At 34.9% G+C, this 13,765-nt stretch overlaps 1 protein-coding gene across 2 annotated transcripts in view; it reads right to left on the reverse strand.

Moving 5' to 3' along the window:
• LOC123563952 (cytohesin-1-like) overlaps window positions 1-13,765 on the reverse strand; it is a 42,857-nt gene that overhangs the window by 8,932 nt on the left and 20,160 nt on the right. Inside the window, exons 6-9 of one of the 2 annotated variants that reach the window (XM_045357143.2) lie at window positions 12,684-12,796; window positions 11,895-12,043; window positions 7,870-7,981; window positions 5,548-5,562 (exon numbers count right to left, since the gene is read on the reverse strand). In XM_045357143.2, the coding sequence (XP_045213078.1) occupies window positions 5,548-5,562; window positions 7,870-7,981; window positions 11,895-12,043; window positions 12,684-12,796 (389 nt within the window). The remainder of the gene's footprint in view (window positions 1-5,547; window positions 5,563-7,869; window positions 7,982-11,894; window positions 12,044-12,683; window positions 12,797-13,765) is intronic. The other variant, XM_053536595.1, reaches the window with a different exon arrangement.

Below are 13,765 nucleotides of genomic sequence, written 5' to 3' on the forward strand. Positions count from 1 at the left end.
GTGACCCTAAAGTCAGTAGGAGTGGTGTACTCAATAAGTACTATCAGCATGTGAAGTTCGAAGGTCCTGGGTGCAGTGGTTCGCGAGTAAAGTGCCTTCATGCAAAAAGTTAACGTTGGCCCCTGTGACCTTGACCTTTGACCTGGTGACCCCAAAGTCAGTAGGGGTGGTGTACTCAATAAGTACTATCAGCATGTGAAGTTTGAAGGTCCTGGGTGCAGTGGTTCGCGAGTAAAATGCCTTCATGTTAAAAGATAACGTTGGCCCCTGTGACCTTGACCTTTGACCTGGTGACCCCAAAGTCAGTAGGGGTGGTGTACTCAATAAGTACTATCAGCATGTGAAGTTTGAAGGTCCTTGGTGCAGTGGTTTGCGAGTAAAGTGCCTTCATGCAAAAAGTTAACGTTGGCCCCTGTGACCTTGACCTTTTGACCTGGTGACCCCAAAGTCAGTAGGGGTGGTGTACTTAATAAGTACTATCAGCATGTGAAGTTTGAAGGTCCTGGGTGCAGTGGTTGGCAAGTAAAAGGCCTTCATGCAAAAAGTTAACGTTGGCCCCTGTGACCCTGACCTTTGACCTGGTGACCCCAAAGTCAGTAGGGGTTTGAAGGTCCTGGGTGCAGTGGTTCGCGAGTAAAGTGCCTTCTTTAGTTAACGTTGTGACGAACGAACGAACAAACTAACTAACGGACGGACAGTTGAAAACTAATATGCCTCCCTTCGGGGGCATAAAAAAACAACATTTACAAACAGTAAGTATGTGTCAAATAGACTGAAAATAATAAACATTATTCTAAGGGAAGTATTTTTGTTAAACTGGAATTCCAATCCACTTAAGGTCTATTTAATCATGATAACACTTACTTAAAATCTAAAACAGGAAAAGTACAACATTCCCCCAAAATTACTGTATTATTTTGATGACATTTATAATACGTCACATACCAAAAATAAGTCACGAGTTAAAAACCCAAAGTAAAAATACTGATGTGGGAATACCATGCAGCTTTTAAATAAGATGTGGCAACATGCTTAATCATACATGCCATATTTTCAGATGGTCAATAAGGGAGATTTGCCTCAACAGGGCTTTTTTAAGGGAGATTTGGGTAAAAATAAGGAAGACTTTAATTCGCTCATTTTTTACGCATTTAAAATAGCTGTTTTCATTAAAAAAAATTCATCAAGTTTCCTATATTGAATTGAGTGGAGTCAACAGTTGTGTACATAATGCATGATTATTACTTATAGCACTTTACTTAATCCAAGGAAATTCAGAATTCTATGAAAGATTGAACCAGATACTTTATTTTTGCTTTATTTTTATGTGTTGATGCTTTTGCATCTGGAGAGAGTGGTCTTTTTGACATGTTTTAGCATACAATACTCAAAAGATTGCAGAGAGATCATGTCAAAACAGTCTTTTAAGGGCAATCATTTCTTTTCAGAAATGAAGTTGTTAAAACAAAAATGAAAGTCATTCTCTTGCTGGATTGTCCATATTTAGATTAAAACTACATGTATTTAAACTGGGAATTCTTCTCCCGTTAATTATTGCAACATGACAATATCACAAAGGAATGCCAGTCAATTCTTAGGGAAGTATGAATTGCAATTTATTTCATAAAATTCACTTATCCGAATTCATGTTTGTCCGAAATTCTGTGTAGTTTCTGACATTAATTCGCCGATTTTTGTTAAATCGTGGTTGATTTATTGCATGTTGTGCAAGTATTTAAATTGAGAAGCATAAAATCGATGTAAGCACTAAACTGTCTCATCCTCTGATCACTTGATAAATATTGAGGTCAGCGAAAACGAAAGTACACTTTGGCAGGTGGCGGTAAAATGACATAATTTTAAGAATGGTTTTCATATTGTTTTGAAAACTACAGATCAGCGACTTTGATGTTATTGGATCAGTCTAAAATCTCGCATGCACATGTTTACAATTGCCTACGGGTAAGATTAAATGGTTAATTGTTTGCAGATGGTGACAGTAAGTGGTAAGATAATTAATGCCTCAGGCGTGTATCTCTCGATAAGCTATAGGGATTACAGTCAACTATCAAAATTATGTCTGAAGAGTATTTCCGGGCTACTTGATATTGAGTTTCAAGTATTTTCTAAAGGTCTACATTGGGTCCGAGATACGATTTTTCGACAGATGACTTTTTTTCTGAATTAATTTTTTTACGGGAGGTTTTCATGTCCCGGCGGGAGACCGGGAGATATACTGAAAATACGGGAGAAAAAGTCTCCCAGCGGGAGATATGGCATGTATGTGCTTAATATTGCATCTTTCGCATTTTCGTTTTTTGAGATTTGCTGCTTTGTTTTGCACTCTTTTCTGTGTATCAAAACATCCCCAAAGTTCAGAACTGTAAGTATAAAATTTTAAAGATCATTAATTGACCTAATGAAATCAAGTTTTGCTGTAACAGAGCACATGTTTGCCAAAAAGTAAAAAGATTTTATTAATGATTTCACCTTATAGGTACTGCGCAACTTGGCATAATCAAGCAATAACTGAGTCAAACATTTGAAAATCTCTGGTTGCTGACTTGATGTATAGACTTGTTAAACTATAAGTCATTGCTTTAACTTTGCTGTTCTCCGTTATTGCAAAACTTTATTTAATGAGGAAGTCAATTAACGATTTTTAACCTACAGTTTGAAACATACCAACATCTACTTTTCACAATTTTTGTGGTCTAAGCAAAGTTACTTGGGATTCCCACATTGTAAATTTTTGCAGGAAAAATCTTTAATACATGTATATATAGTTTTATAAAACTACCCTTTCTACCCCACACTTTTAAACATGAAATACAAGTATATAAAACAATTAGTATCTATATGGAAACGTATAATGATATAGTAATCCTGCTTGAATACTTTGGATTACAGTGCAAAGTTAATGTCCAAAGTAACCTGTACCTCACACAACACAGTTTTCCAACACAAAGGGAAAAAAAAAAAACAGAAAAAAAAAAACAAAAACAAAATTAGGACATCCATGCTTGGCTAGCCTATTTGGTATGAAAAGAGTAAATAATCATGCATTGTTTGGTTCATGCAGATGCATTATTTGAAAAAGGTATATATTTAAATATATTTAGCATATGTATGGTTTAAAATTACATACAATTTGTAAAAGTTGCAATACGTAATTATATTTATCATACATTTATCAAATATAAAGCATGTGCTTGTTAGAAATGAAAAACAATTTTATTAAGCATGACATTAAATATATAATGATATATATAATGATATATAAATAAAATATAAATGAAATATAATTTCTCTAAAAAGCAGCTTTTTGGATATGCATAGTATGATAATGCAAGCTCAAAATAATCAGAATATTTCCAAATGATGTCAAAATGACGTTCATTTGTAACATTCATTTCTGGCATCCATTTCTGACATTCATTTATGACACACAGACAGAAAATGGGTCAGCTGTACAAAATAGTAAGTTTTTTTCTCAAACAAAAATAGCTTAGTAACTGAAAAAAGTTGCTTCTGTTTTTCACTGTGCTAAAGTATATTTACGTAAGCAAGCCGTTAAAATCGTAGCATTATGTTTATTTATTTCAGTCACGAACACCTGTGGACTACATTAGATTTACTCTGTGTAAAACTGTTTTGAAAAAACTGCAAATAAGGTATACACAGTAATTATTATATATGATCATTTTCTCTCTGATGTGTCACATAGCTTCATGCAAAATGGAATGAAAATTATAAAATATTCTTCAAAATATAATTTCGAGCTTCATATAATGCTGTCCACATTATATTTCTTTCACATTAATTTGCCAATGTGCAGCCCTGTATGTTACTGGCAGTTGAGGAATACACATGGACAAAACTTTATATTATATACCAGATTTAAAACATTAGCAGGACATTACTAAATCTTCCGAGATTAAAAAATCTTCAAATATGTTTGGCAGTACCTGCATGCCAACAAGTCAAGCACAACCTTATCATGAGACATTGTGATATAGGCTAAGATTCAAACCTCACCTTCAAGAAATGACAGACTGGCCACTGCAACCTAACAACACCACAAACTAGCTTCCTAGACAATCTTAATGTTTTTCAGATAAAACTTAAAATGCTTTTTTTTGGTAAGGTTTAACATCGGACTGACACTATTATAGGTCATATAGTATCTATCCAGCTTTATATGGTGGAGGAAGATTGCAGGTGCACCTCCGGGCATTACTGCAGACACAGCCCAGGTACCTATGATTTTTAATACATATTTCCATTTTAAACTTGGATTCTTAGTCAATACACAAAGTTTAAAGAAATTCTGCCTATATACATATAGAAAACTGTCTGATATGTCTTTAATGTAACTGGCTTCTAAAAGTGTGCTTCAACCTGCCTTTACATAGCGCAAAGATTTCTAAAAACTGTAATACTAAGTTGTGAATGTGCCACATGACAAAATTCATTTAATTATAAATGGACAGCAGTATACATGTATGAACTTTGATGAATGATGTTTTTATGTGATGTATTAATAAAATCCATGATGTAAACTATTACACAAGTTATTTCTGTAAATATCTGAGAAGAAATACATTTCAAAAATTAATTAATATTTTAGTTATAGCTATGAACTGCATAAAAGTAATCCCCATGACAAAAAATCAACCACAGGTATTTTCACACTCTAAAAATACCGCGTGTCTTATCTTGTCACAAATAATACTTTCTGATTTACACACAACATATGAATTTAAAGAGGCACACCTCTAAATTTATATATATTTTAACAAATGGAAAATACTTTCATTTGTTAATGCGTATAAAAAGTAAAAACAAGGTTATTCTGTGAGTTATTTGCAGTATTTATGTACAAAACATGTGAAGCCTATTGAGTATCTAGATTCAACCTTAAAAGCATTAGACAGGCATAAATGAGATGTTATTTAGCAGGCTGTATTGTGTTTGTCTGTCATGGGTTTAGAGCCATTTTTCAACTGTATTTCAGTTATGAAGTTGTGGGCAGTTCATTAAACCAATTTTCCTGGACTCAGTAACAGTACTAACCTGTTCTCTGCAAGTAACAGCCAACTTCTCCACAAAAATCATAGGTGGAGGATGAATGATTCAAGAATAAACATCTTTTATCAAATCATCAAGGAAAAGGTATGCCTCTTGCAGGGATCGAACTCAAGACCCTGTGATCTCTAGATCTGAAGTCTACTGAGCTAAACGGACAGGCTAGCAGGCTGTTTTTATATCCTGCTCATAAAATATCCACTTGACATATACCAATTTATGATTCGAAATACACAACAAAAATTATGATATCCTCATATAAATCTGGAGGTAAACCCCTTTAAAGACTTACGCTGATGAAACTAAATCAACTCAAAACAGTTTTGAATAGTATGGAAGAACTTCAGAATTTTAAAATGGAATGATTGATAAATGATGGTGCAGATGAAAAAAATTAAAACTAAGCGAAATCAGCCAACCAAGCAAGGAAATCTTAACTGCCATAAAAAATTCACCTACCAAACTTAGTAACCCCTGTTGATATAAATAATGTTTTAAATTGCTAGTGTTTTCATAGCAGTAAAGTGAGGTAACTTTAAAGTGCAAAAAATAATTCGGAAAACCATTGTGTTGAATAAAGCAAGATAATTAAAGGGACCATGTCAGCTCATCTGAAACACTATTTAATATACACTGCTGCTAGGGTAAATGAAATTTCTTTTATCTTCTGACAGCAATTACTTTGTCAGATAATATCATATGGTTTGCTTCAATCCAAAGCAAACATACTTGTTAGGGATTTTTATTTAAGAATTATTTCTACATGAAAGTTACCCCATCTGATGCAACTCATTTTATGTTACGGAACTGTCCTCAGAGTAAGTACATGTAAGTGATACATGAACCAGGGCTAAGATTTTTTCTGCATTTTTATTTTGAAATTTAGACTTTTAAACCTCTTAACATTAACATAACTTCTTTTAAATTGCACTTAAACTGCAGAAATTTAGACTCTGAATTACTTAAAGTTGACATAACTTCTTTTGTTCTGCACCTACTATACTGTTAAATAACTTCTTTTGTTCTGCACCTACTATACTGTTAAATCACTTAAAGTTGACATAACTTCTTTTGTTCTGCACCTACTATACTGTTAAATTACTTAAAGTTGACATAACTTCTTTTGTTCTGTACCTACTATACTGTTAAATCACTTAAAGTTGACATAACTTCTTTTACATTGCATCTGTCTATCTTTATTTTTTTTTGGTAAATCTATATATTTACCCAACAGTAAGCTAATGAAATGGTTGAATCTAAAGGAATTTGACAACAACAGAATATTTGAAAGATTGACCAAAAAGGATGAACAAATGTCAGCCATAAAACAAAAAAGTACTTCAAATAAATTATTCAGGTGAGCTGATCATGTAAACATAAATGAACAGGGCATTTGAATCATATTATAAGTAAGTTATCCAAAGAATGTGTAATTATGTTACCAAAAATGTTATAAGAAAATGGCTACTTAAGAGCCAAAAAGAAAAAAGGTATCATGTCCTTGTTTTAGAATAAATAGTTATTTGAATTGATATACAAAAGATTAGACATGGGAAAAACAATCAGAAAAATTACAAAAATACAGACAAAAGTATCCAAGAAATAAATCAGGATTTGAAGAAAAAAGACAGAGAACAAAAGCAACTGACAAGGACTAATACAGAAGATAGAACAAACAAAAGTCAAAAAAAATGTTGGTAATTTTCCTTAAAACTGTTCATATCAATATTAATCAGTCTTTGTTAATGTCAAAATCTCATCAAGATGTCTTTTTTTGTCTCCAATCCTATCAACAGGAAGTTTAGTATTACAATAAAACAGGCATTAATCAATTAAGGTCACATCTGGAAATTTCTATCATAAAACTATGAAAAGAATTCTAAACAGAAAAACGAAGAATTAAGATAACATAAAAAATGTCCTACAAAATGCCCTATAAAACTGTTCTTTCAGAATAAAGAAATACTATTAGCAGAATTGTACTATTACATAGAGTACAAATTCCGTCTATTGTATTCACCAAACCCATGTATCTTTTTGCTTAGCCTAAACCGACAACACTAAAGCATAACATAAAATATCATGCCAGACTAGAAACTTAATCATGCTTATGACTTTACTATAAATCAGGAAGTGACCTTTTCCAAGTTAATTTTCTCCTTCATGCAAGAGTTATGTGCCAATCATTCCTTGTCCTTAAATAGCAGCAAATAATCTTCATGCTTTGGTGTTTTTCAGAAAAATTGTGTTTGTGCAAATAAATTCTAATTTAGCCATCATTTTGTAAGATTGTTTCCGCACTAAGGCACTTTTCAAACTTGCACTAAATCACTTTCATTCCTACTTCAGGCAAAATGGTTCAGGAAATAAATAAGAAAACATAAGCAAGGGTTCAAGCTCCGTCATACATACAGCTAACACAGGGTGTGGGATTTGAGGTGGAGGAAGAGTGGAACTCTACCCCTAGCAAAGTAAAAGATCATCTCATCTTGGCTAGAGACAAAACTTATTGCATTAATTTTAAAATACTATTAGACAATCCACATTCAGATATACAAAACAGAAAGCTTGTTTAAGAAGCAAAACTGAGGACAGCTATTCCTAAACAGTTTTTATTCAGAGTTAGAAGTTTAACATTATTTTCCAGACTTTTTTTTTCAAAAACTGCATATTTTGTTTACATCTGTTAACAAAATAATAAAAAATTTTTTAAAAGGAAATGGCGAAAAATTTGCAAAAAAAGATTTTTTTTTGTAACATTTCTAGGATCAAAGATCACACCTTGTTTCCACAGCCATCCCTCCTTGTCTGGATTGAAGAACGTGTGCATCAGATCATTACCATCGTCCTCGGGGATCTTGAACGGCTCTTTCTTTATACTCTCATACAGGCTCTGTTCAAAACAATATCACAAACTTTATTCAAGGTTTTATCTTTAAATAGCATGTTTGTTTTTGTTTTTGCAGACAGGGTCTTTGAGATATATGATTATTCTAAATTTAACTGTCTTTCCTGTTTTTCTCCTGAATCTTCCTTTCACTTTAACATGAGAGTAAAGGTCAATTACATGGGTATATACCTACATGAGGAAACATAATAAGGTTTTATAAAAGTACACAAGATTCTCTTCAGTTTATCATTTTTATAAGGAGCAATGTATAAATGATGCCTTATACCCATTTGTTTTTTACTTTCTATTCAGAATAACTGACAAATTCTCAATTTTACAAACAAGAGGGTCATTGACCCTAAAGCACTCATCTGTGTTGTATAACATAATGGTACAAGTATAGAGTTAGGTTTATATAAATATCAAGGCTTTAGCTATTATGGATTCAGAGAAGATGATATTCAAAGTTTCTTTTATATTAGCCTATATTATATACATGTCACACACATGGGCATGGCCATTTTTTAACCTAGGGCAATAATTTGAACAATTAAGGTAGACAAGTCAAACCCTAGAGCACATGCCGAATATCCAAGACATATTTTGTGTAAAACTGTTTTAAAATAGGGCCTGCTGTTTCTGAAAAGAACATTTTTAAATTTATCTATTTATTTTGTTGGGTTCAACGTCGCACCCACACAATTATAGGTCATATGGCGACTTTCCAGCTTTGATAGTGGAGGAAGACCCCTGGTGCCTCTCCGTGCATTATTTCATCATGAGTGAGCTCCTGAGTAGAACCACTGGCCTTCTGTAAGCCAGCTGGATGGCTTCCTCACATGAAGAATTCAACGCCCCGAGTGAGGCTCGAACACACATTGATGAGGGGCAAGTGATTTGAAGTCAGCGACATTAACCACTTGGCCACAGAGGCCCCCAACATTTTTAAAGTTTCCACTATATACATATAGGGAAAAAGTAACTCCCCCTGGCATCCATGTTTTATGACAAATCAAAATAATTTGAACAATCTTGGTAGAATGTTACACAAGGACCATTTGTATGAAATTATTTTAACAAGAGGACCATGATGGTCCTGAATCGCTCACCTCTTCCCACATGACCCAGTTTTGAGTATGACGTCGTTTTTTCTATTATTTGACATAGTGACCTAGTTTTGAACTTGACCTAGGTATTATCAAGATAAAAATTCTGACCAATTTTCATGAAGATCCATTGAAAAATATGGTCTCTAGAGAGGTAACAAGGTTTTTCTATTATTTGACCTATTGACCTGGTTTGAACTTTACCTAGATATCATCAAGGTGAACATTCTCACTAATTTTCATGAAGATCTCGTGAAAAATATGGCCTCTAGAGAGGTCACAAGGTTTTTCTATTTTTATACCTACTGGCCTAGTTTTTGACCACACGTGACCCGGTTTCGAAACTGACCTAGATATCATCAAGGTGAACATTCAGATCAATTTTCATGAAGATCCATTGAAAAATATGGCCTCTAGAGAGGTCAAAAGATTTTAATAATTTTAGACCTACTGACCTAGTTTTTTATCGCAGTTGACCCAGTTTCGAACTTGACCTAGATATCATCAAGATGAACATTCAGACCAACTTTCATACAGATCCCATGAAATGTATGGCCTCTAGAGAGGTCACAAGGTTTTTTTATATTATTTGACCTACTGACCTAGTTTTTTAAGGCACGTGACCCAGTTTCAAACTTGACCTAGATATCATCAAGGTGAACATTCTGACCAATTTTCATGAAGATCCATTCACAAGTATGGCCTCTAGAGAGGTCACAAGGTTTTTCTATTTTTTAGACCTACTGACTAGTTTTTGACCGCAGTTGACCCAGTTTCGAATGCGACCTAGATATCATCAGAGAACATTCAGACCAATTTTCATACAGATCCCATGAAAAATATGGCCTTTAGAGAGTCACAAGGTTTTTCTATTATTTGACCTACTGACCTAGTTTTTGAAGGCACGTGACCCACTTTCGAATTTGAACTAGATATCATCAAGATGAACATTCAGACCAACTTTCATACAGATCCCATGAAAAATATGGCCTTTAGAGCGGTCACAAGGTTTTTCTACTATTTGACCTACTGACCTAGTTTTTGATGGCACGTGACCCAGTTTCGAACTTGACCTAGATATCATCAAGGTGAACGTTCTGACCAATTTTCATGAAGATCTTGTGAAATATATGGCCTCTAGAGAGGTCACAAGGTTTTTCTATTTTTAGACCTACTGACCTAGTTTTTGAAGGCACGTGACCCAGTTTCGAACTTGACCTAGATATCATCAAGGTGAACATTCTGACCAGTTTTCATGAAGATCTTGTGAAATATATGGCCTCTAGAGAGGTCACAAGGTTTTTCTATTTTTAGACCTACTGACCTAGTTTTTGATGGTACGTGACCCAGTTTCGAACATGACCTAGATATCATCAAGATGAACATTCTGACCAACTTTCATAAAGATCCCATGAAAAATGTGACCTCTAGAGCGGTCACAAGCAAAAGTTTACGGACGCACTGACGACGGACGACGGACACCGCGCGATCACAAAAGCTCACCTTGTCACTTTGTGACAGGTGAGCTAAAAATGGGAAGCATTTTAACATAAAAAGATTTTTAAAGTTTCTGCTACATACATATTGGGAAAGTGTACACACCCTCTGGCAGCCATGTTTTTAAATAAATCAGAATAACTTGAACAATCTAGGTAGAGGGTTACACAAGGACCATTTGTGTAAATTTATTTTAAAATCGGGCCAGCAGTTTCACACAAGAAGATTTTTAAAGTTTCCAAATATACACATAGGCAAAAGTATCCACGCCCCCCTGGCGGCCATGTTATTTGACAAATCAGAATAATTTGAGCAGTCTTGCTAGAAGGACCATTTGTGTGAAATTATTTTAAAATTAGACCAGCGGTTTAAGAGATGTGTTTTGAAGATTTTTTTACTTTTAGCTCTGGCAGCCCCTATGTGCAACCAAGTGGAACTGTTTAAAAAACTTCGGTAGAGGATCGCCAAAGGAACATCCAGGCCAAGTTTCATCAAAATCAATTTGGAGGAGATGTCGTTTAAAGCAATTGCTGAAAACCAACAGATAACTGGACAGACGCATGCATGGCGGACGGACAACAGCGTGATCACAATAGCTCACCATGAGCACTTTGTGCTCTGGTGAGCTAGAAGCTGACAAACAAGAGCTGTCAGTGGACAGCACTCAACTATTCTCAGTGCTTGATAGTATAATATAAGCTATGTGTAAAACTTTAACATTACAATAAGCATATTCTAAGTCGAAAAGTGGCCATAATTCAGTCAAAATGCTTGATAGAGTTGCCTCCTCCTTTTTACAGACTGGGGTCATGATGGTTAACAAGTATGCAAAATATGAAGGCAATATCTCAATGGACTTTGAAAATATTTGGGGTGGTACACAAACTTTAACATTATTCTAAGTCGAAAAGGGGCCATAATTCAGTCAAAATGCTTAATAGAGTTGCCTCCTCCTTTTCATAGACTGGGATCATAACAAGTATGCAAAATATGAAAGCAATATCTCAATGGACTTTGAAAATATTTGGGGTGGTACGCAAACTTTAACATCTGTGTGACGCTCACGCTAACGCTCACACCGACGCTGAGGCGAGTAGGATAGCTCCCCTATTCTTCGAATAGTCGAGCTAAAAATCTACGATCTTTGTCAGTAACTGGTTGGGAAAATGCTGTCTGATACCTGTCACTACTTTTGTTTTCACTTGAGGGAAAGAAAAATGATGCATTTTGCAGTATAGCTGTCTACATTAACTTAACTGACATACAGCAATACACAGCTTATCTTACCATACACTGACCAGCTGGTAGCTTACCGTAAGGAGTTCTGGTGGTAGATCACCCCCATCGTTGATCCCCCGATTCATCGTTATAAATCTCTCCACAGTTGGCTTGTCTTTCACACTCGGGTTGTGTAAACTCGTGTTCAGCATAATTATGGCAAACGACAACACGTAGCATGTGTCTAAAAATATGTACAATTAAACTGACTGATATACCAGTGGAGGAAAATATCTGATTCAAATTGATCTCCTTTACTCTTTGAGAAAAGGATCTACATTTGTCAGCGGGAATCTATAAATTCATATCCCTATAAAACAGCTGTTAAGTGCAACCCCCCCCCCCCCACAACCCCCAGAATTTTATACCTACAAAACAAAGGACTTTGCAGTCAAGCAAAAGGGAAAGGTTCAACATGCCATCTTTCCATACAGCATGTTACTGACCAAAGGACTAAAGCTGAAACACTGTAAATGAGTGGGAAATAAAATTCAAAGAAATAAAATTACAAAGTCTCCTTAACAAGTCATTCATATATCATGTCCAAAATATCATACAGCAATATTCTTTCACTGGACTGTAAAACATCTCTCACAAGAGCCTGCTATCTTAACCCTTATCATGCTGGACACGACTGTTCTGCCTTTGCGACCAGTGCAGATCATGATCAGCCTATACATCAGTTCAGTCTGATCAAGATCTGCACTGTTCGCCATTCAGTCAGTATCTTTTTGGTAAGCACCCCTTTTAGCAGTTAACGGTACTGTCCAAATTGAAAGATGGACAAGTTCATTATAGAAATTTAGCAGGGTAAGGGTTTTTACCTGAGCTTGTGAAAACCCCTGGATTCAGGACACAGTATCTCTCAGCAAAACATTCCATCATCCTGTCTATTTTCTGTGCCTCTCCTGGTAGACGGAAACTCCATAGGAACTGTCTATAATATTGTTAAAACAATTATTAGTCAACTTAAACAAGAGGACCATGATGGTCCTGAATCGCTCACCTGTTCCCACATGACCCAGTTTTGAGTATGACGTCGTTTTTTCTATTATTTGACATAGTGACCTAGTTTTTGAGCTCATGTGACCCAGTTTTGAATTTGATCTAGATATCATCAAGATAAAAATTCTGACCAATTTTAATGAAGATCCATTGAAAAATATGGCCTCTAGAGAGGTCACAAGGTTTTTCTATTATTTGACCTATTGACCTAGTTTTCAAAGGTACGTGACCCTGTTTTGAACTTGACCTAGATATCATCAAGGTGAACATTCTCACTAATTTTTATGAAGATCTCATGAAAAATATGGCCTCTAGAGAGGTCACAAGGTTTTTCTATTTTTATACCTACTGGCCTAGTTTTTGACCGCATGTGACCCTGTTTCGAAACTGACCTAGATACCATCAAGGTGAACATTCAGACCAATTTTCATGAAGATCTATTGAAAAATATGGCCTCTAGAGAGGTCAAAAGATTTTTCTAATTTTAGACCTACTGACCTAGTTTTTGACCGCAGTTGACCCAGTTTCAAACTTGACCTATATAATCATCAAGATGAACAGTCAGACCAAATTTCATACACATCCCATGAAAAATATGGCCTCTAGAGAGGTCACAAGGTTTTTTCATTATTTGACCTACTGACCTACTTTTTGATGGCACGTGACCCAGTTTCAAATATGACCTAGATATCATCATGATGAACATTCTGACCAATTTCTATGAAGATCCATTTAAAAGTATGGCCTCTAAAGAGGTCACAAGGTTTTTCTATTTTTAGACCTACTGACCTAGTTTTTGACCGCACATGACCCAGTTTCGAACTTGACCTAGATATCATCAAGGTGAACATTCAGACCAATTTTCATACAGATCCCATGAAAAATATGGCCTTTAGAGAGG

Source organism: Mercenaria mercenaria, chromosome 2 (assembly GCF_021730395.1).
Source record: "Mercenaria mercenaria strain notata chromosome 2, MADL_Memer_1, whole genome shotgun sequence".
Classification (NCBI taxonomy): Eukaryota; Metazoa; Mollusca; class Bivalvia; order Venerida; family Veneridae; genus Mercenaria; species Mercenaria mercenaria.